Source organism: Festucalex cinctus, chromosome 5 (genome assembly GCF_051991245.1).
Source record: "Festucalex cinctus isolate MCC-2025b chromosome 5, RoL_Fcin_1.0, whole genome shotgun sequence".
NCBI classification, from domain to species: domain Eukaryota; kingdom Metazoa; phylum Chordata; class Actinopteri; order Syngnathiformes; family Syngnathidae; genus Festucalex; species Festucalex cinctus.
The window spans coordinates 14,848,176-14,875,983 of NC_135415.1; the positions used below are offsets into that span (position 1 = coordinate 14,848,176).

Below are 27,808 nucleotides of genomic sequence, written 5' to 3' on the forward strand. Positions count from 1 at the left end.
GATTACAATATAGGTTGCCTGTCAACAGGTTATTTTAGCGTGATGTGTACGTTGCTGAGAATTATGATTTTACGTATTTTGTCGTGAGTCATGTTTCTTTCCTGATAGCTACATACAACTAAACCAAATACTCTTTATTTACATTAGGATATAGGCTATGCAATTAATATTTCATGTCAAGGGTGATGCAAAAAGAATGACCCTATTTCATGATCAAATATTTCGTAAGTAAATGTATGAATCAGAATGAGGGAGTGCGTGTTTGAAAGATCAGATTTCCCAGTTTTCATATAATTGTCACGTGACACTGAGAGACTCATGCGTCTGACAGCGACAGCAAAAAAAAAAAAAAAAAAAAAAAGGCAACGTGTTTGTGAAGAATTCTCATATTGTATTGATGTTTTTTTGTGCTGCAAGGGGAGGCCATATTGAGCACTTGTAACGTGAAATACAACTTGACTTTTAATAGAATACTTTTATTATAAAATGTTATTTATTTTTTGCTATTTTTCCTTCATATAATATTTGATTATGAAATAGGGTCATTCTTTTTGAATCATCGTGTATTTCGATCCTTATGCACCAGGGCGTAATTCTGTTGGATGTGTCCATTTGTTTGCTCAGGCGTGGGAGGTGACTCTTAATTGCTTTCAGGGAATTAAGCGTCAGGTCCAAACTTGTCGTGGCGCAATCGCGAGAAGCATTTGCTATAAGTGGGTGTCAAGTCAGCAGTAACGTGATGACTGTTAAAAAAAAAAAAAAAAAAAGAACCTCATAAAACAAAAATCACGGGACTCCAGTCTGTCGGAGCGGTCACTGACCTTTTTCAAACTGAACACTTCCTCTTTAACCTGGCAATTATGGAAGCCCAAATGTGTCAAAATTCAATAAATAAAAAGAACTTTTTGAAATAACTATGCTTTTGTAGCGAGCAGTGACGGGAGTCGGAGGCAGAGTATTGAAGTCCAGAGCCAAAGACTGGCGTTTTATTGACATCATCAACAACAACTCACTCTGCGCGAGGCTCACAGACTTACCAACATTTTGTTCTTTTATCCTTTCATCCTTTTATCCTTTCATCCCATCCAACTCCTCCTTCGTCCCAACGATCAGTGGGTGAATTATGTTCTCATCACCACACTTTTGATATATAACAGACAATTGTGTAATATGGACATTAAATTGTAAAATGAGGCATTAGTATTATTATGAAAAGTGTTCATACTGTTCTTTAATATGTAATTTTTTTTTATTTTGATTAAATATTTCATAATGATTATTTTAACAACATCATACTTTTTAAAAATAATGGCATAATTTTTAAAAAGTATGACGTTGTCAAAATAATGGCATTATTTTTAAAAAGTATGACGTTGTTAAAATAATGGCATTATTTTTAAAAAGTATGACGTTGTTAAAATAATCATTATGAAATATTTAATCAAAATAAAATAAATATTTGTTAAATAGTAAAGTATAGCATAGCACTTTGTTCATAATAATGCTAACACCTCATTTTAAAATTTAATGGCCATATTACATAATTGTCTGTTATTTATCTACAGGATAGTTATTTCAAAAATGACCTTTTTATTTATTTAATTTTGACACTTTTGGCCTTCCATAGGCAATAGCCAGGTTCGCCGCGCAATATCCATCTGGTACCACTCCATAGTAGTTTTGTCGGGAAAAGGCGGGACAATAATTCGAGCTGATTGGACGATGCGACATTCTACACGTTTGTTTTAACCAATCACGGCCACGGGTGAAAATTTCAAAATGTCATCTCCGTTCATGACTGGGGAAAAGCATGACCACCTTACCAGCTAGAAATGCACGAAGTGCCTTTCGCTGTTCAACTTTCAACAAGGAAACGGTGAGTCATTCTGCGAGAACAGAATTAATTGCAGCGTCCATTTGTCCATGTTATGTCCATGTTAGGTTTGTTTGTTGCATATCCCGCCACCACCGCCCCCACCTCCCCCCAACACAATGTCGCTCTGTGATTGGTCCGAACCACCGGTGGTTTGGGAACGGCGGTTGTCTGTCGGAGCGGTACAACATGGAGTTTGTGAACTCACAAATACTGCGAGAATTCATCTTGCAAGAGCAAGGTTACTTCCTCTTGGTATAGAAATGGAAATTGGTGTACAGTGTATATTAAAAAAACAAACAAAAAAAACCAAACGTTTATTTTGTTATTTTTTTAATAAAACCAATTATATCAGTATTGCAAAAGAATGTATGATGCATGTATATAAATAAAAAAAAATATCAAATATCATTTAGACCGTTTTTAAAAGTGAAGTTAAACAAACAAAAAAAACTTCCAAAAATTTCATGAAAATAAAATGAATTTTGCTTAAAGACACTTAAGACAGGCACAGAAGAAAAAGATAATTAATATTGTCACCAAATAGTTATGATGAAGTGATGTCATAAATAAAAGCAGGCCACTTTGCACTTGACAGCAAGCTTTATTTTCTTGCAAATACACTAGAAATGTTTACAAAAGCACTGTAAGAAAGGTGTGCGCAGTGGAAATTATCAAAACTAAAAATGAGTAGTACTTGGAATTTGTTCTTTTTTTTTTGCACTTCTCATGACAAGGGGGAGATTGTCATTCGGAAAACCAAAAACAACAACCATCAAACCAATGCGACGTCATCATTTTGTAGTGGAAAGAGGGGAAGGGGCGCAAACTGAAAAGAGTGTCGGGACCCTGAGTAGGTTCATGGCACAACTGCTGGTCCCTGAAGAGTGAGGAAGAGGAGGAGGAGGAGAAAGAGGAGGGGGGGCGTCATTCATCTTATTCATCACATCAAGATAATCAGCCTGGCCATCAATGCCCTCCAGTTTGACAATGTTAGCATGCCAAGTTAGCATCAGATACAGACAAAACTATACATACAAGAAAAATAAAAAATAAATTCCAGGGGAAAAAAACAAACATAAATACACGGCCCTGTTATAAAAAACTTTTTTTCACACAACTCCATATTGCTTTTATCTTACATTATAATAATAATACTGAGATTCCACGCCAAAGTGTTCCTTTTCGGCCTTGATGTCAAGAAGGCACAGCAGCGTATATGGTGGCACGAGCGGGGGCGGAAATATGGCAGGTGGTATCGGTTTGTGGCACGAGGAGCTAAGCCAGGGGTGTCTTTGGTCACAGTCGTGCGGGGCAAGTAAGGTCGGCAAAAGGAACATGTAGGTTGCAAAATGTCCTGAAAATATACAAACGTCGGAATTAACCGATCCGACATATCCGTCACCAGAAAAAAAAAAATCATTTGAATTGAAATGTATAAACACTTTTTCAACATCAGGTTCTCTCTTGAAAAGCTACCGTTCAAATTTTTCATCCACCATTTCCAAAAATATCCCGATATATATGCTTGACCAGAAGCCAAGTGAAATGTAACACTGACCAAAGAAAAAACAAACAAACATTTGGCTCGCTACAGTGAGTATGAAATCAAAGTTTACATTGTAAAGGGTCCCAAAATAACCATTACATCGGAATGCTGGTCAGGTGGGCAGACTTCAGCTCCCAAAAATTTCGACCAAGCAGTTCGCTAGCCACTTGAAATGTAATAGGTTACAGAAATCTCCCAACTCCTGACTAGGATATGTTCGTTATGTAGCCAGCCTGAAGTAGAAATGAAATTAACCAACCTCACAGTTAGCAAAATGGACACTGACAAAAACCAAAAAAGTTTCCATTCGGTGGTTCAGTTCAGTACAGTTAGCAATTGTTTTCTTTAGCGTTTCTGGTAAAAGTTTCAAAGTATGCTAGTAGTGATGCGTCATGCTGACATTTTGGTAACTAAAAGGTTAGTAAACCTGTACATGAGGTGCCGGATGGGATCCATGATTATTATGTATTATGATTGCGAAATGTTTATCAATTTAACCAAACGGTTAGCACTAACATTTTAAAATGCTACAGACAAAAGAATTGAGATGAAATACTTGAATGAACAATCAGAACCGCGCTTAACCAATGGAAACTTTTCACAATTCATAAAGAATAAAAACAAAATAAAAAAAAAGGCTTGAGGGAATGAAATGTATCACCACAGTATTTTTTGTTGAATGTGTGGCACAAATGTAACTTTTTTTTTTTCCCTTGTTGGTTTTGAAGCTCACAAACGAAGAAAAGTTTAGAATGGCAACTGGAAGGAAGCTTCATCCACAAGTTAATGGCCACTTCTTTGTAGCAAAGACACACAAGAGGGATTTGAAATGTTACGTTACAGGCGGACCACCTGATGCGGAAATCACAAAAACAATACAAACAGGGCACATTTTCTAGGCAAAAAGTATTTGTGTGTGTTTCTTTTTTTTTTTAAATGATAAGACAACGAGTGATTCAAGTGCTGCGTTTTGCACAGTAACACCGACAGTGTCTTTGACTCTTGAAAGAAAAAAAAAAGACCGAAGACTCGGTAGGCTCGTCGAGGACCGCTGGTGGTCCCAGTTGTGCTTGAGTAACAGTGTAGACGTGCCAACCGTCACGGCGCTAAGGCAGAGAAAGCGAGTTCCAGTCTCCCTTGTAAGTTCCGCAGGTGTTTTTGTTGTTGTTGTTGTTCCCCATTAGAAGGAAGAAGGAAAAAAAACTGACTAGCTTCAGGTGGAGAATTACGGAAGCATAGAGCTGTCAATGTGGGAGTAAACATTTTTGGCTGGCGAGTACGTTCGAACATACTCGCAAATATGTGCAAACATATTTCAATACGTTCTAACATATTTGCGAGTATGTTCGCACGTATCTGCGAGTATGTTCAAACTTATTTGCGACTATGTTGGAACGTATTTGCGAGTATGTTGGAACGTATTTGCGAGTATGTTCAAACGTACTCGCCAGCCAAAAATGTTTACTCCACATTGGCAGCTCTATGCTTCCGTCGGAGAATAAACCAAACAAGCTAGGAAATGTATCTAGTGTTATGAGGTGGTGCGAACACACAATTTCACAACCAGCTAGTGTGTGAAACAAAAGGAAAAAAATTACTAAATTGTTTGGCTCAGTCTCTGTTGTGGTTTTTTTTTTTTTTTTTTTATATATGTAAATATTCTTGTTAATATGACAAGGCGGTTCCCCTGACGGGGACGGTGCATCGGTGTTGGAATGGCGACCATTTTGGGCATAAGGGGGCGGAAAACAACACGTGGTTGAGTCTTCATCTTTGGAGTCAAGCAGGAGAGGAAGAGGAAACCTCTCATGGTTGACTCGGGCTCCGAGTTGGAGGGGGGTATTGATTAGTAAGTCCTAACTCCGGGCTCAGGGAGAGTTCCAACCTCAACTTCCCTTCAGCCGCCCACGGACACACGACCCCCCCCACTGTGTGCTGCCCCCTTAGCCCCCTTCCTGAGCTCCAGGCTTGGGGTGCACAGGGGTGGGGAGGATTGGGGGGGGGGGGGGGTATTGGGGGCAATCCTGGATCAACACTTTTGTGCCTCCACTGGAGACATGGCGATGTAAGAGCCGTTCCTCATGGGTTGGGCGGCGGGAGCCTCGGGCGACTCGTCCGTCTTGTCGCTAACCTGCGTGTACGCAGTCTCGTCTTTGGCCGTCTGGAGCGCCGGAAAAAAAAAGGGGGAGGTTAGTACCAGATGGCAAAAGATGTTGCGTCGCTGTCCGGTAAATATAAAAAGCACGTATTGAGTGTTTGGAGTTTGCGCAGTCATTTTTTGAAAACTTAGACCGAGAGTTGAGAAACATATCCATCATGACATCACTCATTTTTTTTGACGTCGAGTTGACTATCATCGCCTTCGCATCCACTACCAAAATATGTCAAGCCATTCAAGCGCTAGTTATTATAGACATGTCCACCAAAATCCGTGTCAGTCGGTAGGGTTACTTTTTTCCTCAAATATGCACACATTTTTGGCAAGTATACAACTTTTTGAAAATGTACTATATTATTTTCAGAATTAATAGATCTTCCCCAAAATATCAAACATCCATCAATTTTCTTGACCGCATATTCCTCGCAAGGGTCGCGGGGGGTGCTGGAGCCTATCTCAGCTGGCTTTGGGCAGTAGGTGGGGGACACCCTGGACTGGTTGCAAGCCAATCGCAGAAAATATCAAACAAATTTTATTTTTTTTTATATAAAACAGTTTTCAAAAATAATGCATGCATATATATATATATATATATATATATATATATATATATATATATATATATATATATATATATATATATATATATATATATATATATATATATATATATATATAATACAATTTAAAACATTTTACTTAGAGTTGATCCCTTGTACAGTGTTGGAAATCAGCTCTTGACATAATTTTCACCAAGACAAAATCGAGTACGTCTGTCTATCTGAACGAAATGTACAAAAACGTTTGAGGACTGATGTATGAAACAGGACAAGTTTGAAGAAGCTATTCTGGGTAAAATTCCAACACTCGTATGAGGGAATTTGCCCAAAAAAGTGACAATTTGAAGGAAGTATGTGTGAAAGTTTTTTTTTTTGTGTCTTATGCCGTCTAACCAAATCAAAATTTGGTGGTCGTTTGGAGGTGCGAGCCCGTTCATTGCTGCATGCAGCTTTCATTATGGGTGTTGGCGTTAAAAACGTAAAATTTGGAGGTACGTGCTTAATGATGGACAGCGACCATTGAAAACATTACACAAGCTTATACATTCAAAAAGACTTTTTGAAATGTTTACAGTGAAACGTCACTTTAATACCGTATTTCCTCATTAAGTGACCATTTTCTGTATTTACAGGAGGAGGACCAGGCATCTCTTGGCTAAGGTTTTTTTTTTTTTTTTTTTTTTTTTTTTTTTTTTTTTTTAAACAATCATAGTATAATATGACTGCAAATTTTATTGTACTTACTTCGATGGCTTTATCGCAACAATAATAAATTTAGACTTAAAAACAAATTGGTGATACATGCTTCGAGAGAAGCACTTTCTCCTTACAAATACTGAACCTTGATTAAAATAAAAATTAAAAAATTAATAAAACAATAAAATGCTAAAAAGACTTCAACATTATTTTTTTGCAATGTTACTCTATTAGATGTTTTTATTCTTTAATTTTACCCATTGAAACTGGAGTGTAAAACTGCACAAAATGTTTATGTGCTCCGATTTTGGTTAACAACTGTAGTCAAACATTAACATCGATGTAAGCGAAGAGGGGCAACATAATGAGTCCTGATTGGATGAGGTCTGTTACGGGACAGGTGATTTATTTTATTTATTTCCAAGATAACGATGTAGCACTCTTTGAGGAAATACGGTAAATATGAAGTCCTTGGGACAAAAGCAATAACAGCATAAAATGTATGTAACCAGACTAAATAAGTTAAATGTATTGTGTGAAGAAACAATTAAGACCCAAATGGGAATGAAAAATGATAATCAAGATGGCCAACAAAATGGAAAAAACATGAAAGAACAGCAAACAAGGCAACAAAAAATGGTCAAAAGACTTACAGCAAAAGAATGAAAAGCCTCAGTAAAATCAATGCGTTTTACTTCGTTCTAAAACAGAAAAAAGGGGAAAAGGGGGGAGGGTTACAGAAAATGTAAACAACAGGGTTAATACAACAACAAAAAATGCTTTACATGGCAATTAAGAATTTTCAACATTTTTCCACCATGCTAAGCTAACAAACCTACATTTGGGTAACTGTTTTCAACAAATATAACATTGATAAGTGAAGTTGCTTTTGTTAGCTTAGCATGCTTATCTTACAAACTATGACAAACAGCACATCATAATTGCAGCGTTATTTTGTGAATGGAGCTCTTTTAGCCTAGCCTCTAGCTGCTAGCCGGTCTAGAGGCTAGGCTAAAAGATAAAATACACATATAAATACAATTTTGCTTAGATTTAAATAATTAACTAAATTAACTAGAGGTAACAGCAGGTTATTATTAGTTTAGCTGTTTTGGTTTGCTATGCAAAAAATATATTATTACTATTATTATTTTAAATATTTTTTTTGAGAAAGGTTAATGTGACTTTTTTGTTACCTTAGCAGTTGTTTTACTCACAGCTGATAATCTATTAGCATGCTAATAGAGTTTATTCAACTAAAATTGTCTTGTTAAACATAAGATGCTTAAAAATTCAATTATGACTTTGGAGCTCAGTGCAAGTAAAAAAAAAATAAGGAAAAAAAATGAGGTAGCTGTTTCATGAGCTAGGTTAATAGATCACCAAAAACCTTTCCCAAAATAGACTTTGCACATAAATCTTTGGGGGGAGGGGGAACTGGCCATGCTGGTTTTGGTGTTAAGGATGCAATGTGTTAGTTAGCATGCGGCAAGTTTGGGGCTTAAAACCTTTCACACAGGCTAAATCTAGCATTTGTTTTAACGTAACAGTACAAATCTAGCAGGGATACTGGGAGCTAACAGATTACTGGATCATTATTATTATTATTATTATTATTGCTACGTGGTTAAGCCTCGGAGGGTTTTGCGGGGCCATGTTGGGGGACTCACCTTCTTCTGGCGGTTTCGGCAGAACAGGACCACAAGGACCAGCAGCAGGATGAGGCCCATGCCCACGATGAGCAAGGGGAAATTGGACACCAGGGTGACGATAAGCAGCAGTGTCCTCATCTGGGCGGCAGAGTCGTCATCGACCGTCGCCGTCTACCGAGAAAAAAAAAGTGGCCGTTACGGATATTGAAGGTTCAAATTTGACACCGCGTCGTGTTCCTGCGGCGGTCATTCTCACCTCATTCACGTACATGATGGGGAAAATGGTCTCGTTGAGAAACTTGGTGTCACTATGAGATAGAAGGTGACGTTTAGCCAAGATGTAAGAAGGGACCAGGGTTAAGAAAATAATAATTAAAAAATTACAAATGGACTTACGGGAAGCCGGTGACTCTCTTCAGGATAACGTTGAGCTGAGCGCGCTTACAGGCCCGAATGGGAACGCCTGTGGTCTGTAAACACAATACAACAGATTAAAAGTAGAAATAATATGTACCCTGAAGTATTAGCTTCATTTATCTGTCAACTAAGAACCTTATCATATCAAAATATTTTGCAAAGTCTGTTGAAAAGAATTTTTAAAAGCGAAGTTGTGACTTTTCAGTAGATGTTGGTACCTTAACACATTAGCTGCTACGCTAATGGCATTCTAGAAGCGTTTTCTCATTTGGAATCAACCGATTTGATTTCAGGTGCGAGGCTAATAGTCTAGCGTACTTTTAACTGAACCTTAAAAGCTGCGAAATCGTAATTGTAGGTTCTAAAAATGGTCCGTACCGGCTGCAGGTCGAGGTAGGTTTCGTGCTCCTCCTGGTTTGGATTGAGTCCTTCGATGGCGTTGATGTACTTTGGGTCGGCCTGGTAGAAGTGCGGGAAAGACACCACGATGGGGGCGCCTTGAGGCAGGACACAACAAGTAACACAAGTCAATGGCCGCTCACAAACTCCACAAGGTAGATAAGACGAAACGTGAGATAGAGACCGATTGTGTTTGTGTCGCTCTAATTGATCTACAGCTATAGATAGCGTAGACATGTGTTTTAATGACATGCTGACATGGGTAACACAAACATCCAAGAGTCCACAACAGATACGATTCTTTTACGCAGAGATTAGAAACTAACCTTCACGCTCAAAACACTTTTCATTCCTGACACTCTCAAGAAACGCATCATATCACAACACAAAGAAAATAAAAAACAAGGTAAATGGAAATAAAAGCTTTACAAAGGCTTTACGTTGTGACATCAGCAACAAAACATTGGGAACCATACACCCAAGATTGCAACGACAACTTCATCCAGAAGGTCACTAAAAAAACAAAACAAAACAAAAACAAAAAACCCAGAATGACACCAAAAGAACTGAAGGCCTCATTCACAGAATTTTGGAGAAATATTTTGTTGACTGACAAGACCCGTGTTTCATTTTGTTGTTTTGGAAGGTGTGTGGCATGTTGCATATATCTAGCGGAAAAATAACACTGCAATTGATATACAACCTCCTGTCAAACATGGTGGCGACAGTGTGATGGTGTGGGGCTGCTTTTCTCATTCAGGGCCTGGACAACTTGCTGTGACTAATAGAATGACAAATTTTGTTGTCTGCAAGGGAACTCCAGCAAGCATCTAGAATCTGGCCAATTAAAAAAAAAAAAATGCCAAGAGGAGCGAGCCAAAATTCCTCAACCTTGATGAAAAAAAGACTCATTGGCAGTTTTGCCAAAAATTTCCCAGCCAATTATTATTAGGTCAACTTTTTCCACATAGGGCCAGATGTTAGATTTTCGTTTCCCTTAAAAAACAAAACAAAAAACAATTCGAAACATTTCGAAACTGCATTTTATATTCACTTCTCTTTCTGCGGATTTCTGTTGACTCTGCTTACTGTGAAAATATTTTTCACAGCACTGTATATTGTGTTCAAAAAAAAAAAAATCCATCTAACTTATTTAGTTGATCTAATAGTCCTGTTGAAGGAGCTTAGTTTTTTTTTTTTTTTTTTTTTGTCACAGTAGTCCATCCATTACACTAATCGAGTGTCTGATAAGGAGGACGAATGGTTGAAGGAATGCAAACACCAGAGTCCAGAGGTGAGCGTGTGTCGTGTATGTCTGGGATGCTCCTGGCGCTCTTATCGCAGCAATGGGCGCTCCACTCAACACGGTCAAATACTCCAATCATTGCGACACGCGTGCTTGGCGCCGTTAATCATCAACCGCACGGTCAAAAATCTCTCAGGGAAGACCAGATAGTGCTGGCTTTCAGTAAAATCGTTATTTTCTTTTGAAGAACTGAGCTGGCGACAGTACTAACATTAAAGATATATTTCTCAGTATTTTTCAAGCGGGCAGGTCAGAATCAGGTGTCTTAATGCACTGCTATGAGTTGAGTGTAAAACGTGAATTAATTTCGTTACTTCAACGGTACCTTTCGGTTTTAATGACCAAGAGTGGCCAATGAACAACCTGTTTTGAGCTAATGATTGACAATGAAGGTATATTCCAAATATGTTTCCCAAGTATGATTGACCTACATTAATTGCTCTGCTGACATTATGAGCTTTACCTCGCTGTCACTTTGTTTCAATGAAACCCACATTGATTCCATCTTTTTACAGAAACGTGCAAGTCGTGTCGTTTGCGGTTGCGGATACAGAGACCACACTAATCCATTATTTATACAACTAAAAACTAAATTTTTACCAGTTAATATACAAATTCAATTAAAAAAAAGGGAAAGTGAGTATAAATTAAGAGGAACGGATATTTTCTCCAAAACAAAATATAGAACAAAACAAGAAGAACGATGTATTTCAACTCACGGTGTCAGTTTATGGAACAATCTGGATTGTAAAACAAAACAAAAAAAATCATCTCTGTACATCTGTATTTTTAAAAAGCTCAATTACTTGAAAAATACATATAGCACAAGGAGATGCTGCCGAATTATTTTATTCGACTGTTACATTGAATGTGTCTTGAACGCTCGCTGACATTTATTTTGTGTTGATTATTTTTTGTTGTTGTTGATCAGGGGCAGATACCACACGGTAAGTTTTACTTCTTTCTGTCCCTTTTCTTTTCTCTTTTTTTAAGGAATGAAATAAAATTGAATTGAGTGAACAAAATGTCAACAACCTCAACTACGAATGATGATCATTTTAATGCAACATCAATTTTTTTTGCGTTTTTTTGTTCAACAATAAAGCTGTTGTGTTGTATGCCTTTTAAATCTCTCAAGTCTTTTTTTTTTCTGCATCAAACTTCTAACTTACCTTGTCGGCACACGCTGACTTTGAGCACGCCGGTGCCCAGGCAGTGTCCGGCGGGCACGCAGAAGCCCTTGTTGGCCGGGTTGTCCACGGGGCTCATGAGCACGTCCTCGGGGGGCGCAAAGCGATACGCCTGGATGCCTTTCACCTCCACGTCCTTCACGTACGCAAGATGGATGGACCTGCGAGAAAAAAACAGGAGCACGCTCAGTTTGGGAACCCCGTGTTGTTCTCATCTCCAAAATGGCTTCCTGTGTATCGCTCGTTTCCAGGGTGTGCCCAACTCTTCTGGCACAAACTCCTTATCAGCCTCTGAGTCCTTTTATCTGTGATTCCTGATGTATTCTGGTTCCTCGATGGTAAACAAGGGCGGGAGCGGACATGATATTGGAGCGCGCATACCTGCAGAGATCGGCGGCGAAGATGTAGAGCAGCTCGTTCCTGCTGATGAGCGGGTGGAAGACGGCGCCGTCCGTGCCGTTGATCATGTTGCTCTGGTTGGACGACCAAAATGTCATCTCCCTAGTCGCAAAGAAAAAAAAAAAAATCATGTTTGCATCTTGATTTTGACACCAAACATCGCTGCTAACTGTCAATCTGATTGAATAAATCATGTGTGAACGTTACAAGAAAGAGTGAAAATAAAATTGTTTGTTTGTTTGATACAGAGACCTTTATTCACTGTTCAACTTCATGTTACACTCATTTCCATGTAGAATGTAAATTACTTGCTTTACTTTGACTGTACTTTGTTTTGAGGAACCAAGTGTCGAGCGACAAGAAATCAAGGGTATAATTCAGTGGTTCTGGTGCAACATCCGTGTAGTTATGCAGTGTGTTTTTTATAAAACTAATTTGCTGTAAAAATAAAGCCTTTCAGGGAATGGGACAAATGTAACATTGGTGGTTTCGCCAATCTACCAACCTGGATCTATTCAAAGTACAAAGTCACATTGGGTAGCCAAACATTCATTTTGCAATCATGCTCCACTTAAAATCGGGAGCAAAGGCTTTCCCCGCTGGACCAAACTCAAAAGTTGTATAACTGAGTAAATAGTGACAATCGCTCACTGGGCATAACTGAAGGAGTAAGGGGGAATATAGAAAATAACAAAAATAAAGCACTGATACAAATGATGAATAAAAATAGAAAAAAAAGTGATAGGTTACCTGAGTCCATTCCAGGTGTCAATTTTGCCATAGTCCATGTAGTCTTGCTCACCGGTGTTGAACACAAACTCCCCTTCGTGGGTTCCGTTTTTCTGCCAAAACGAGATGGGAGAGAGTTGACGGGTTAGACACGAAGCGCATGCTGGAGAGGCACTGAGGCAGAACGCGTTTGCGTCCCTACGCTTTAATGAGCGGCGTAAAGAAACGCCGCTTTGTGTTTGGCTGACACGACCCCCCCGTAGAGCACAATAAGCCTCAAACTGAGCACAAGGAACGCTCATAATTGGAGATCGGGAGGGGGGGAGATACAGTACAGTGTTTCTCAGTTGTTTTTTTCCATTTTCTTTTTTTTACGACAAAAGCAGCGGTCAACTTTTTTTTTTTTTTTTTAAACCAAGAGGTAATAATAATAATAATAATAATAATAATAATAATAATAATAATAATAATAAGAAGAAGAAGAAGAAGAAGAAGAAGAAGAAGAAGAATATGAAGGGCTATGAGTTTGACCTATAAAATAACACATTTCCTCAAGATACCTTGAAAAATGTTATTAAAAAATTATGATATTCATCTATGTTAAGTGAAGATAATAATGTAAAAAAAAAAAAATCTCTCACAATGATTGTCAATGATTTAAAGGAAACAGATTACAGTAGACAGTGGCTAGGGATCACATAGGGATGACATATAAAAAAAACAGAAAAGGTAAAAACCAACAAATTCTTAAAAAAAAAAAAGAAAAAAAAGGGGGAAGCGATGAAAAAACATTAATAAGCAAACATTATCATTAATTAGCTTTGATAACAACTATTTGGTGACAATATAGATTGAGCTGGCCCGTAAATAGTGAAAATCTGCATCAAAATCAATTTTGGCTCACTAGATAAAGCTAAAAAAAAAAAAAAACTCATGGTTTGGGACACATATTTCACTTTAACATTTTCACATTGAAATTAAAATCCCCTTTTTAGATAAAACAGTTACAGTTTAAGGAGGCTGTCAACTGCTCTCAGTCTGGATTTAAAAATCACTCTATGAGATAAATTCCATTAGTTTTCCAGCCCTACAAACTAAGTCAAGGTGCCACTGACTTGTAAACAAGCCATTAAAACGTCACTTCGACAAAATAAGCCCCAATGCCGTCTTTATCAGCACGAGTGGTCATCTTAATTCCCAGTCAACTCCCTGGCTGAGTCACCAAACTAAGAGGCTCATAATCTCACCGCAACATTGCAGAAGTTGCGCCACAACACTTAACAGGAAGTGTGTGAATCTGCATGACAAGTCGGCGTTTACCTTCCACATGAGCCCGAAGTACTCGTCCACGTCTGGCTTCATGGAGTGGATCTTGGTGAGGATGGGGTCCTTGAAGCCCCACAGGTACTCGTGCACCGTGCGCGTGGTGAACAGCTCGGCGCCCAGGCTTTTGATGTACATGGAGATGAAGCTGCGCAGGAAGAACGAGTACGAGTTCAGCTCGTTCATCACCACCTGGGCGGACACATGGGGGAGGAGAAAGGAGGGTGAGAGTGGGGGACATGTTTTTTTTGTTTGTTATCGTTTTAAATGGATGTGCGTGCGGGGGGAAAAAAAAGGAAAGACTTGTTTTATTTAAACATTTTATTTATAGATATTTTAATGTAATATGTATTTTTATTGTCTTATTGAACATTTAAGACTTTTTACTTCACTTAAATCAAACCTTAAATTTCTTTTGTACAATTTAATTTTTTAATTAAATGATTATTTAAATAAAAATATTTCCCCTAACATTGAAAAATATTTTTTTAATAAAAGCCCTTAGAAAATATTTAAAAATCTACATTTTTAGAAAGTGAAAAATATGTACAGTCACCTGCCATTTTACAAATTTTAGTAAAAACTTTTATTTTTTTTTAACAATAATACAAATGTGAAATTAAACATGTTCTACTATTTTAAATTAATTCTAGTATTAAATAACTTTTTATTTAAAAATATTTAATAAACAAAATATTTACACCACAAAAAAAAAAAAAAAAAAAAAAAAAAAAAAACTGTTAATGGACACTTGGAAAAGCAGATTTTTTCAACCAGTCCAGGGTGTCCCCCGCCTACTGCCCAGAGCCAGCTGAGATAGGCTCCAGCACCCCCCGCGACCCTTGTGAGGAAAAGCGGTCAAGAAAATGGATGGATGGAATTGTGAATACGGATAGTTTTATTTTTTATTTTTTAAAAACACTTTAAAAATAAAAAATATGGATAATATTGATATTATATAGTTGTATCAAAATGTTTTTTTTAAATGTTGAAAATGTGATATATAAATTAAACAGTTATTTTCTGGATAAAAAAAAATCCCACTTTTTTAAAAAATGTGATATATTTATATTGAATTAGTATTAGATATACTTTTACCTTTCTTAATATTTGTACTTATACATATACACAATAAACTACAAAAACATTATTTGAAAATATCTTTCCATCCTACATTTTAACCCACACTTTCTTCCTAACCTGACTCTAAACTGATGAAAAACTGTTGTTCTATTTAAAAAAAAAAAAAAAAAAAAAAAAAAAAAAAAAAAAAAGATGTGCAGAATGTTGACTATAAACAACACGTTGCTTACCACTAATGGGATATTGATGGTCCTGAGGATGTCCACTTCAGGGTCCCCCACTGACTTCTCCCGCATGAAGACGAAGGTTTTGGGGTTGAGTGCGTACACTTTGGTGCCGTTCTCCAGGAAGGTGACGTTCTCCCTGGGCCGGTACTCCCTGCCATGTGGGCAACAGCAGGACGTGGTCAGGCGCCGTGAGGCGATTCACCTGTGGGGGGTCCGTTAGTTCGATTACCTGTAGGTGTAGGGTCCGATCTGCTGGACGGCTGCCCTGCCGCCCTTTAAGAACACCTCCGGGTTGGTGACGTTGAAGAAGTAGTACTCCATGTAGACGGGCGGGGGAGGGTTCTTCCACGACTCGAACATCTGACTCTTCTCCGTCAACGTTATTTCCTGAACACAAAGTAAAAACTTTAGATACTGCCTCAGCAAGAGATGACATTGAATAGCTTTGTGTGAATTAACTTCTTATTCTTCTCGAAGTACATTCGAGTCCCTAAGTTGTACTGTATGACACCGTCACTGATCTTATTTGATGCAAGCTGCTGTGATGTTTGGCGCCGTTCACCATCTCTATTTTGCACGTTTCTACTTCCTGTTTTCGTTTATATCCCCTAAGGCCTGATAGGGACGACACACAATTGTTTTCACTGTTAACTGGAGTAGTGGAGTCGTTTGTTCGGTTCCTAATTGACACTAATCTGGGTTGTTTCTGCACAACTCAAGGATCATTTGAGGGCACTCGAACACGCTCACAAGATGCCGACCGTACATGTGCACCCCGGCAAGCTCGGGCAAGAACCTAAACAAAACGAGCATGCCTGTGAATTGTTGGCGTGGTTGATGAAGTTGACACAGGATTACAGTAGTGCAGTCAAGTCAAGCTAAGTTGTCCTGTTTCGGTCAATGAAAACAGACAGGGTGTTATAAACGTCTGCTTTCAAAACGTAGGAAGGAAAAGTAAAAGGAAAAAGTCGCCTGAAAAATGAATCGGAAAGTACAAATTCCTGAAAAGACCACTCAAGTATTTGCACTTCCCACCACAAAACAATCTACTTCATATTCACCGTTGAGGCCATATATATATATATATATATATATATATGCTGTACATTGTCTCGCACAAGCACGCGCCCTTAAGCTTGAGGCGCGGCCAGCGTTTCCTGTCAGAGACTTTCCAACCTTGGCAGATGTTTACAGTCGGCGTAGATGTTTGTTGGGTCGGTCGCATCCTCGCAACAACTCGAGGCTTCCCGTGAAACCACAGTAGAGCTCAGGGCGACCAAAATATGCAAGCCGGTTTCCTGCTCCAGAATGCTAAAATTGAAACTTTCTAGGGAAATAGCCATATTTTCGAAAGGTGACTTCCCTCCTCTTTCTTTTATGTCCTAGAAAATGTCTTTTCTTGGGAGAAAATAAATAAATAAATAAAAAATAATTTAAAAAAAAAAGAGCCCAGCTTTTTCCCTTAAAAAGTGCTTGAAACAAAAAAAAAAAACATTTCACCCAATTCTTGTGAGATTGCAACTTTTTCCCCTTCAAATATGTAACAAAGATCTGCTGTTGTAGCAAGTTTGTGCCGCTGCCATGAGGAACTTGATACGTTTTAAACCCTCGTGCCTCTCAGCATTTTCACATAAGAGCTGAAGTGAAACCAGGATGATGTCACGCACTTTTAAAACTAAGTTCTTCCTTTTGCGCAAAACAAAACAAAACAAAAAACCTTGTATCAGCTGTCCTCACTGTAAAAACAATCCTTGGATTTTTCAAAGGTTTCTTTGATGCTTTTTACTGTTATTTGGACAGCGTTTATCAGCGGGGAGGATATCACTCGTGCCAACAGAAACACAGCCCAAGGACACAAGTGGAAGTTGATGATGAGGACCTGTCCTTAACAAAACAGCTTTTGGGGGCGCTGTCCAGTCACGATGATATCCGACAAGAAAATTAAGTAAAAGTACACCAGATCGAACCAAGCATGACTCTCTTTAAATGCCTTCATGTTCAATCTGTCACCCCTCATTCTGTCTGTTTGCTGTTTCCTGGTTCAAGACCAGTGGAGGGGAAAAAAAAAAAAAACATGCCCTAAGGCGTTGAAGAAGGCAAGAAATTCCTCACATGATTTATACTTCCTTCCACGCCCTCGAGCAGGGATTGTCAAACTTTTTGTTCCCAAGAACCTCTCATCCTTTCTTCACTTTAACTTTTCGTCTTTCCGTTTTGTTTTGTTTTTCCCCCATCTTAATTGTAATAAAGGATGGGGAATCCAATTCAGTATCTGGCATGTAAACGAGCTCACCTCCACCTGTTGAGTAGAAGCACATGTGCCTCAAGCCAAACTGTTGCAGGCTTTTTAATTTATGGACCTGTATTTCCCCATCTCTGGTCGTAATATATGGTTCAAATAAGTTAATAAATTACAATAATACAACTTTATTCTCACATATTTAACAATTAAACTTCATTCCTGTAACAGACCTTATGTTCGAGAAAAAACAAAAACATTTTATTAATGCAGGAATCGTCAGACTTATGTGGTGTCACATCATATTTGGCCCAAGCCAAGTAGCAGTAATTATTTTATTGTTTAACTGACATTCCGTTCTCCATATCGTTAGACTAATATCTTAATAGCCTAAATCATTTTTGAACATTTTTCTTGTAGATTACAGTGACCTGGATGACTAAGAATCTGTCCAGGCATACATTTAGTCAACAAATACATTTGTATTTTTTATTAGTATGTTGACAATGAGTTAAAATGACTATTCATGCTATTAGGCCAACAAATGGTTTGGGATGCAGCTCTTTTTTTTGGTAAATGATACAACATAATTTATTGTTATCCTGACCTAAAATTTCTGAGCAAACCTGCAATTAGACTTGTTTTTTTTCTTCCCTGAGACAGATGCGGATTAACTGCCCCCCCCCCCCCCCCCCCACCCCCCGCCCCCCCCCCCCCCCCCCCGCTAAGCAACTCCTCATTTGGAGATTTTCTCAAAGAGGAAAATTAATTTACACCAAGAAGCAGAGGGAAGCTGACTTGCTGCTTGGCTTTCTCCCTAAGTAGTCCAGATGAGTTGGCACAGTGCCCCCGAAAACCTTCGTCGCTGATTCATGTCAGTAAGAGGAATGCCAACAATTCCAAAAAGGTCAAAGGAAGCGGCGGGTGTGCCATGGCGCGATATATAGCGTGTCAGCTGCTGCCCCCAATTGAGCTGCTGAATCGCCACTATACCAACTTAACCCTCCTGTTCGGTACATTATAAAGAGTTTGGAAAAGAAACTTGGATGAACATTTTGCCTCACATTTCTTATTTTTAATTCATGTTTTTAAGACGTGACATAGACATCATTTGTATTAATATTGACTTAACAAGAATAACTGGTGCTGCAAATGTGCCACTTTATAAACTGGCAAATTTGCCACTTTTTTTTCCTCGTCGCAGCTGTTTGTGTCGTGCCGGCAGAATGGAAACGCATGTGTCACGCTACACAAGTCACAGTTTGCAAAATGTCTACGGTGGAAGAACTCATTAAAATGTACTTTTCAGTCGGGTTTTCAAACAAGGAGATACTAATTGCTTTAGCAGAGATTAACAATATCATAGTTGCCAGTTTATAAAGGGGCAAATTTCTTAATTATTGTTTTTTTATTTGACACCCATGGATAGAATATACAAAAATTGTTGTATATACTGATTAAATAGTAGAGATTGAGTAGTGTTGTTCTCCCCCCCCCCTTTTTATACTGATTAAAACTCTGACTGCCACGTTATATATAAAAAAAAAAAAAAATAAAAAAAAAAAAAAAAAAACAGTGCCAGCCGATTTCGAACATTTTAACTCATCTTTCAAGGCAAAAATATTGTTTGCTTTTACTACATATACAATGTGGGTACTAAATGAAAAATCGCATTCCATTCATCGTAATTTTACTAACTGTTATTAAACGTCTTTGGCAGTCAAAGAGTTTTTAAACATCTAGCCTCATGTTGGTCTGTTAGCTTGGACTTTTTTTTTCTTTTTTTTCTTTTTTTTAATTCATCCAAATTAAGGTGAACTTGTTCTACTGGTCTACTTTTCATTTGCACCCCTGCATGTTACTTGGATTGTTAGCAAGTGTTGCTGTGCTGTCATTTTTGGTTTCACCCATGAACTTTGGTGGTGTACCTAAGAAACAAGCGGAAAAATAAATAGGAACAATCCTTGTTAGCCTTGTAAGCTAACAAGTGGCTCTAACAGCTGGAATCAGAAAGTAATGTAAGAGTGGCTGCTCTCTAAATTAAAGTCACAACACAACCCAGCGTAAACACAACTAGACAAGCCCTGAGGGTAAAAGCAAGTTCCACCCGTGAACTCCCATCCCCCATCCAAACACAGGCAACTGCCCCTCTAACCCCCCACCCCATGCTGATGTCACTGCAAGCAGACACATTGCAATGCCCATGCCTTCATTCCTTGTCTAAAAACAATTGAAACCATTAAATTTTGCCCAAATTTTGTCCACAGGGCAGGATTCCCCCAAACTGACTTCATCTGTTGTGTTTATTTCTTTTGATTCAGATTCATCTATCCATGTATTCTCAATGCTTTCTCAATCGCGGGTGCTGAATCCAATGCCAGATAACTCTGGGCGATAGGCAGACGACACCCTGAACTGGTCGCCAGTCAGTCGCAAGGCATATACATACATACATACATACATACAAGTATGCAGGCAGACAAACAAACATTCGCACTCACATTTTATACCGTCACCAAGTGAGAACTGAACTTTCTTCCTCACCATGAGCCAATTTGGCTGTGTGAACATTGGGAGATAAAAGTGGTCAAACTTTTCGCTGATTGGTCACATTGCTTAATACACACACCATGAAAATGAAAGAATGTTGTTGCAATTGTAAGGCAGCTCACTTCCCTGCAGTGAGTGTGGCTGTGAGGTTGTTACTGATGACAACAAAACCAAAGGAACATCAAAGATGAAAGACAGATTAGACATACGTTGGCCAAGTGGGTGAGTCAGCGTGTGGAGTGATTGGGTGCGAGTTGTGGCCGATAGCAGCTCTTCAATGTGTGTGACTGTCATATCATCATTTCCACAATTTAAATTTTATATTTCAAGCTGACCAGCAACACAGAAGGCGTAATGCAAATGAATGAATGACAATGAATCAAAAAGGCTTCGTGTTCAACCAAAACGATTGGAAACATACACTTATGAGTTACTTGATACTCTCAAAACGGTACTATTTTGTGGTGTTAACATATAAATGATTTTAATAACTACTTCCCCAAGAACATCATATTTAGCATACCTTGGCAATAGCCTGCTGAAGTTCTATTCTAACTAACAATATTTTTTTTGCAGACTTTCACAAGTTAATTTTCTTGGCAATATAACAGGACACATCTGTACAGAAATAAATTAATTAAACTAAAAAGACTTTAATGTGTCTATAAATTGACAAATGATGACAGTCCAGAAAGGGACCTAACACCCACTCAAGGGCCCACACCCCTGAGATTACAAATCTTCTGGTTTTAATGTAGTTGACACTGGAGTTGTCACAGAAAACATATATATCACCCCCCCCCCCCAAAAAAAGTAAAACACATGCTGCATAAGTTTTATCCTGATTTTAAAATATTAACTTGCACGTTTTAACCGGTCAATTTCATCCGTGATCCAAGAGAACACATCTGTGATCTGTGATCAAAGAGAAGACACGTACTGTGTATGAATGAATGAATGGCAATGAATGAAAAAGACTTCATGACCTTGCAAAAAGAGATCCTGCACCCGCTTTGGGACGTTTTTTTTTTTTTTTTGGTTAACCTCAAACTGACACAATTTACAGCTTTGGAACAAACCCTCTACCCCCTTTCGACCTTAAAAAAAAAAAAAAAAAAAAAAAAAAAAAAAGTACAATTACATATGGAGATGAGCAAGGAGTCCTAATGGAAGGACAGATATGGAAAATCAACATTCTGAATCGTTGTGGACACCTAGGAGGGCAAAAGTGTGCACTGTGGGCTACTTTTTAAGACGATTGTAGATGGGGATGTTCCTAAGAGAACTAATGTTCCAATTAAAGTGGTGCAAATGGGAAGACAGGGTCATAGTATGAGAGAATGTGTCAGTGGGTCATGCACAGCTGCATCAGCTGGTCTGAGCCTAAGTGCAGTGCTTTCCAGTGGAGAATTTTTAGTTGCATTTGGACGAAAAAAAAAAAAAAAGGTCAAACCGAGCTCACCTTTTTCAAGCGGTTATGTATGGTGGTCTGGAAGACTTGAGCCACTACCAGGGCGATCCCCACGATGAGGAGGTGGGCGCACACGATGCCGGTGGCGTAAATGGCACACGATCTCCGCGTCATGATGACAAAAATACAAAGAAAAAACTGAAGAAAAATGTTGCTTATTAAGCCTTTTACGGGAAAAAAAGGGCGTCCCTGAAGAGAGGTGCGCTCGATTAGTCTCCGCGGTCTACTTCTTGGAGAGGCTTTTCGTTCTCTTTGTTCCTCTTCCCTCTTCCGAGTGTTACCGTGTAAGGCTCCGGGGAGAAGGTGGCGATTTTAGCCGGGTGAAGTTTGTTTTTTAAGCGGATTGATGATGAGGAGGAGCCTTCGCGTCGCCCCCCTGCCCTTCTCGGTTCCTCTCTACAGGAATGAAGCCGGTGAGGCGGAGCGCCGCGTTTTCGGAGGCTGAGCCGGGCGGGGCGTAGCGTAGTGAGGGGGAAAAAATCCCACCCACCTACCATCTCCTCTCTACTATTTAAAAGGGATGCTACTCGTCTGACAAACGGCAAACTGGCTTCACTACAACCATATGGCGCCCTCCCCCACTCTTTAATAATTTCATTACGCCCAATTAGACAAGTTTACCACTTCTTGTTTAGTTTTTTTTTTTTTTTTTTTTTTATCTTTAGTTTTGGTATTGTAAGCCGGCGCCGCGTCATGTCACAGGGACGTTGTAGCGTCACGTGACTTTTAACCCGTTTGTGCTTAGACGTGTAGGTTTCTAACACTTTCTTTTCAACCCAAACAAACACGTATGAACATACTCCTTTTGTGGCACTTTTATTTATTTATTTTTTGTAAGTTACATTTCGAGTGCCAAATGGCCGTGACGTCACGCATCCATCACCCTCACGCCCCCTTTTCCCCCCCCTTTCACGTTTGCGTCAAACTCGGCCTCCCATTGGTTAGCGTTCGCCCGGACCACCGTCTCGACACTAGCCCCTCCGTTCGCTGATTGGTTAGAAGCCGGTGGGCACGATGTCGAATTTGATCGACTGATTTCGGGGCGGGGTTGGTATTTAAAGGGTAGCCTGCAGCGAAGTATCCGGCAGTGAGTGAAGCGTGAGCAGCAAAGAGGATGCGAGGAGACCGGCATCAGATGCTGGATGATGGAGGGGGAGAAGCTGCAGTTTAGTCAATACATGTAGAGTAGTAATGCACAAAACACACGTTTGTGTATATTAACATTTTTTTCAGTATATAATGCACATGTATTTAGCTGGATTTGAATAGCACTGCCAAGCGCCGGATGCAGATTAATTTATGAATATTGTTGACATTATTTTCACTTTTTGTTAGAGGTCTGTCACTTCAGCAACATTTTGAGGAAAAATAAGTTACAACGGTAACAAGAATTACAAGTTTAATTAATTCCTTAAACTCCATTTACTCATACAGTATATGAGATAAATTTCCCAATTGAAATGCCATAAAAAATGTTTTGTTTAAAAAAAAACAGCACTGTAGTGTATGAAAACGCAATGAAGAGAATGTAATGACATACAGATTTTATAGTGTCTACATACTGTGGAGTTTGTGTGTTGAATGTGCAATTAAGGGGCATGGCCTAGCAAGTGATGTCAACAGCTTGAATCAGAATTGCGCCTTGCCAGTGTTCTCATTTTCTGTTTGATTGTCTCAGCTTGAACAGGGCTTGCTGATGAGCTGATCATTTGAATCAGGTGTGTTGGCGAAGGGAGGCATCTGACAGGCTGGCCAGCTGGGTTAACAATAAGCCTTTGTATTCCATATAGAATGAAACTGAATGAATGAAACAGAATAAAAATGCTCCATATAAAACACTACACTCAGAATAAAAAGGCTGAATCTGAATGGAATTTCATTCGGATTTACAGGGGTGGTACAGTATTCCTTTTGCCAATCCGAACAGAAGTCGCGTCAGTCGGAAAACAGCCAGGCTGGCCCACGCGTGCTGTCTTGATGTAAATGGTAAATGCAGTGACCTCCTTGTTTACGTAATTGAAAATGGTGGCTTCCAACCAGAGCAGGTTTGTGACGGAAGATCTTCTTTTAAACTACCTGTAACTTGTTTTTATCACTCTGTTGCTTTGATAAAAGTGTCAATACAACTAGACGGAGTGCAATTTCTGGAGAAATTGCATGGGAAAGCAAATTGAGAGATAAATTATGAAACTATAACCTCCTGGTTACTGGATAATGCGCTTTACCAACTGTGCCACCGAGCAGTATCAGACACCTGGTAATGATGATAAGTTATATATATGGAAGTGGGCGTGGAAAGTGTTACTTAGAAAAAGTTCAATGACTGTCCCATTGAAAATAAATGGGGAAATGTTGACATTAAATGTTAATTTGTGCAAATACTGTAAGTAATGTGGAATCAGATGATATATACCCCGGGAGGCGTGAATTTTTTAAGCTAATTGAAATTTGAACAATGTAAATTGGAAGTATTATGTGGGAGTTGTTAGGCGGCAAAAAAGTGTGGAGAATAAAAATCACAATAACAAGCATTCCCACAATTACAACTACTACATAGACGACCAAAGTCCACCTTGATAAATCATGTGATGTTTACACTGATATGTATCTCATATAGCTGTAAAATGGCACAGATCAAAATTCATCACGTCACATGTAAACAGTTGACAATTGAAATGACAAAAAAAGTCTTCATATTTAAAGCCCACTGAAATGATTTTCATTGGCATTATGTTCTCATTGCTGTTGCCAATCTAGCAGGACTTTAGTGACGTTTTGTGGAAGGATGCGACACCGGCCAAGGTTGCCCCCAGTCAAATTATGCGTGGATCCGGATATTGTTTTTTTCCCCCCATTTTGGCTGAAATTATTTTCATTGACATTATGTTCTCAATGCTGGTGGTTAGTGATTAAGAAAGACTGCAGTGACGGTTTGTGGAAGGATATGACACCGGCCAACATGCAACCTTTTAAATATAGTTGCGCATTGAGGACATTTTTTTTTAAAATTGTGGCTATTATTTTCATTGACACTGTCATCTCTGTTTGTTCGCATGACTTCACTAATGTGAAGGATGTGACATAGGTCAAGGTACAACCCATTCAATTTGGGTGCTGCCAGGAAATAGTTTTCCCATTTTTCTTGACATTATGTTCTCATTGCTGTTTTTTTTAGCCATTCAGAAGGACTTCAGTGATGTTTTATGGAAGGATGTGCCACAGGCCAAAGTACTGTGGCAAACTGGTTAAATTTAGGTGTGGATCAAGGAAATTGTTTTTTTTTGGGGTTGACATTTTGTGATAACCCCAACCCTCCTTATTTCCCAAACTGTCTGTAAAATGGAAATGAGGAAGACTCCCGATGGTGCGTCATTAGGCTCATACAGTCTCTCCCACCGCATGAAATATCTTCTGTTTTGTCATATTTGTTAAAACTGTCATGTATGACCAGACATGACAACTGGCTCGAGTTTTTAGGTCAGGGGTGACATAGGTGGGATTTTACGAGACCTCATTGCATCGTGGAACTCGGAATATCTTGTGTGCCTGTGAGTAGGAAACGGGACACTGGACACTTGCGAGAGGCCAACAGCAAAGCTTATTTACAGACAACGCCAGCTGCTCATCTCAGCTTCATTCTTAGAACGGACAGAAACCTCGCACATGGGATGCTTCAACAAATAGCAAGTTGACTTCGACGCAGCGTTCAGTAAAATGGCTGTGTCCAAACTCCAGGGCGATTCGAAGGCCCATGACCTCGCAGAGGAACAAGAAAGGCTCTTAAATAAGGCCCGTAGAGGCTACCCTTCGAGAGTCAAAACATTTGCTACACTAGCATAAGCTAACAAGATCCAAAGCAATAATGTTTACAATATAAAACAAAAAAACAAAACAAAAATAAAGAAAATACAAAGAAAATATACAAACATTTGAAAAAAAGGAACGTTCAAAATACATAAATATGAATTGGGATAAAATATAGAAATGTATCAAATTCACAAGTATGAGACAATAATATAAAATACTAATAAAAACATATTAAACATTAATGTATAATTAAGACTTTTTCAGATTAGCTGAGAAGTACAAAAATATTAGATGAAAAATACTAAAATTTTAGGCCAAATATTTGAAAAAAAATACACAAACGTATTTGTATGTTAAAAATACGTACAAATATTGGCTAAAAAATATGAGGGGGAAAAATTGCATTCAATATTAAAAAAATGAATATATAAATAGGAATAAACTAATGGAAAAATGAGAAACATTCAGAAATATTTTGTCATTTGCTTTTGTGAAGTATTAATTAAGACTTTGATGTGGACGGTCCTACCATTTTAATCCACTGTGCGGAACATACTGAGACTAAACCCGGAATATGTAACCGCTGACTTCTTGTGTATGCTTCGCTAATGAGATTATTGCGGTTTGAGTTATATGATAGTTTGAAGATGAACTTACTAAGCTGTTGTTGTTGTTGTGTTTTTTTGTTGTTGTTTTTTTGTGACCGGTGTCTTCAGGCAAAACTTACATCCATGTTTTTATTCATACAAATATTACCACGAATGAAGCCAACACATTGAATGTCATCATCCTCATACCAACTTGAACAATGCGGTTTTTGGTAACTCAAGACGGTAGTTTTTGATTTCCTGAAAAGTGATTTTGAAGATGAGAGCATTACGCTCAAGAATGATGATACACTTCTGAAATCTTCTTTGTGTTTGCCTTTGAAAAATATGAAGTTGTTATTCAGTTAGGATTTCTAATATGCAAAGTATGATTTTTTTTCTCACATTTTTCCTAAATATATTCCTTTTAAAGTAAACATTCAAAAGGTGAGCGCGGTCGCTGCCGGTTTTATAAGGAGCATTCTTAAATTAAAGTCCTCTATTTAGTTTTGGCACAGGAAGTGACACGCGGGGCGACGTTTGATGCGTCTCTCTCTCTTGGAAAGAAACCGACTGGGCGCTGAACTCTTAATGCCACTGAGTGTTATCGCATTGTACTCCAGAGGATGGGGGGTGTGGGGGTCCAGCATCTGTTCAAACAACAGCAACGCAGAAGAGAATCATCGGGGCGGGGGGAAGGATAACAGTTGGAGTAATTTGTCTGGAAGAAAAGGGTAAAACGGTTCAAGCGCTCATTTTTTTTATGTTTGCTCGGCAGAGCGACACTGACGCCTTTTCTTTTAAGGCAGCGCAGCATTTTGCATGTCAGTACATTGAAAAATTTGTGGATCATTCGTGGTCCCCCACCTTCCCCCATTTTCAAAATGGCACTCCAAAATAATAATAATAAAAAAAGATCATTTGTTGTTATTTACTCCAACTGAAAAAAATAAATAAAAAAAGCCCATTTTTTTTTTTTTATGTTGTCAAAAAGTACAAAATGCAAAAACTGAATTTTAGTAATGCTACGTTAGCTTGCTGGCTGCCATAATCCACTTTTTTTTTTTTTTTTGTTAAATAAAAAAAACAGTCGCAATTTCTTTTCTATTTACAAATGCTGACTGATTTTATTTGTGTATTTCAGTTCTGTTTTTGTTTCCATTCCCATTGATTTGATAATACTCAAATCCTGCTGTTTTTTGTGTCAAAAAACTTTATACTGCTAAGTTAGCTTCTGGGGCTAACTGATAGCTATCTAACCGACAGCTAGATAGTTGCAAACTGATTCCATTCTGGTATTTTTGTCCTGTTATTTCCATTTGCATTGTATTGAGAGAACTCTTGACTCGAGCTGGTATGAAGCATTTTCTTGCCAACAAAGGACTCAAGACTGCTATGTTAGCTTAATGTGACAGCTGATCGGTACCTTACCGCTAGCTAGCTAACTGCTTTTTGACCAGTGTTCGTTACCATTCCTGTTGACTTTAATTGCGTCAGGGTCACTTACTGTATCCCCGACACAATTCACACGCTGCACAACAAGGAGACTTTATCCCACAGCGGGTAAAATTTTTTTTTTTTTTAGATAAACGC

At 38.5% G+C, this 27,808-nt stretch overlaps 1 protein-coding gene across 1 annotated transcript; it reads right to left on the reverse strand.

Moving 5' to 3' along the window:
* Positions 1 to 2,457: 2,457 nt before the first annotated feature.
* On the reverse strand, positions 2,458 to 22,444 carry scarb2a (scavenger receptor class B, member 2a). The gene is made up of 13 exons (XM_077521438.1): positions 21,813 to 22,444; positions 15,791 to 15,948; positions 15,565 to 15,712; positions 14,249 to 14,443; positions 12,950 to 13,041; positions 12,182 to 12,301; positions 11,783 to 11,961; positions 9,284 to 9,402; positions 8,885 to 8,958; positions 8,745 to 8,796; positions 8,507 to 8,659; positions 7,490 to 7,537; positions 2,458 to 5,583 (listed from the first exon to the last, which is right to left on the reverse strand). The coding sequence occupies exons 1-13, from the start codon at positions 21,933 to 21,935 to the stop codon at positions 5,452 to 5,454; spliced, it is 1,593 nt and encodes a 530-aa protein (XP_077377564.1). The 5' UTR covers positions 21,936 to 22,444; the 3' UTR covers positions 2,458 to 5,451.
* Positions 22,445 to 27,808: the final 5,364 nt, after the last annotated feature.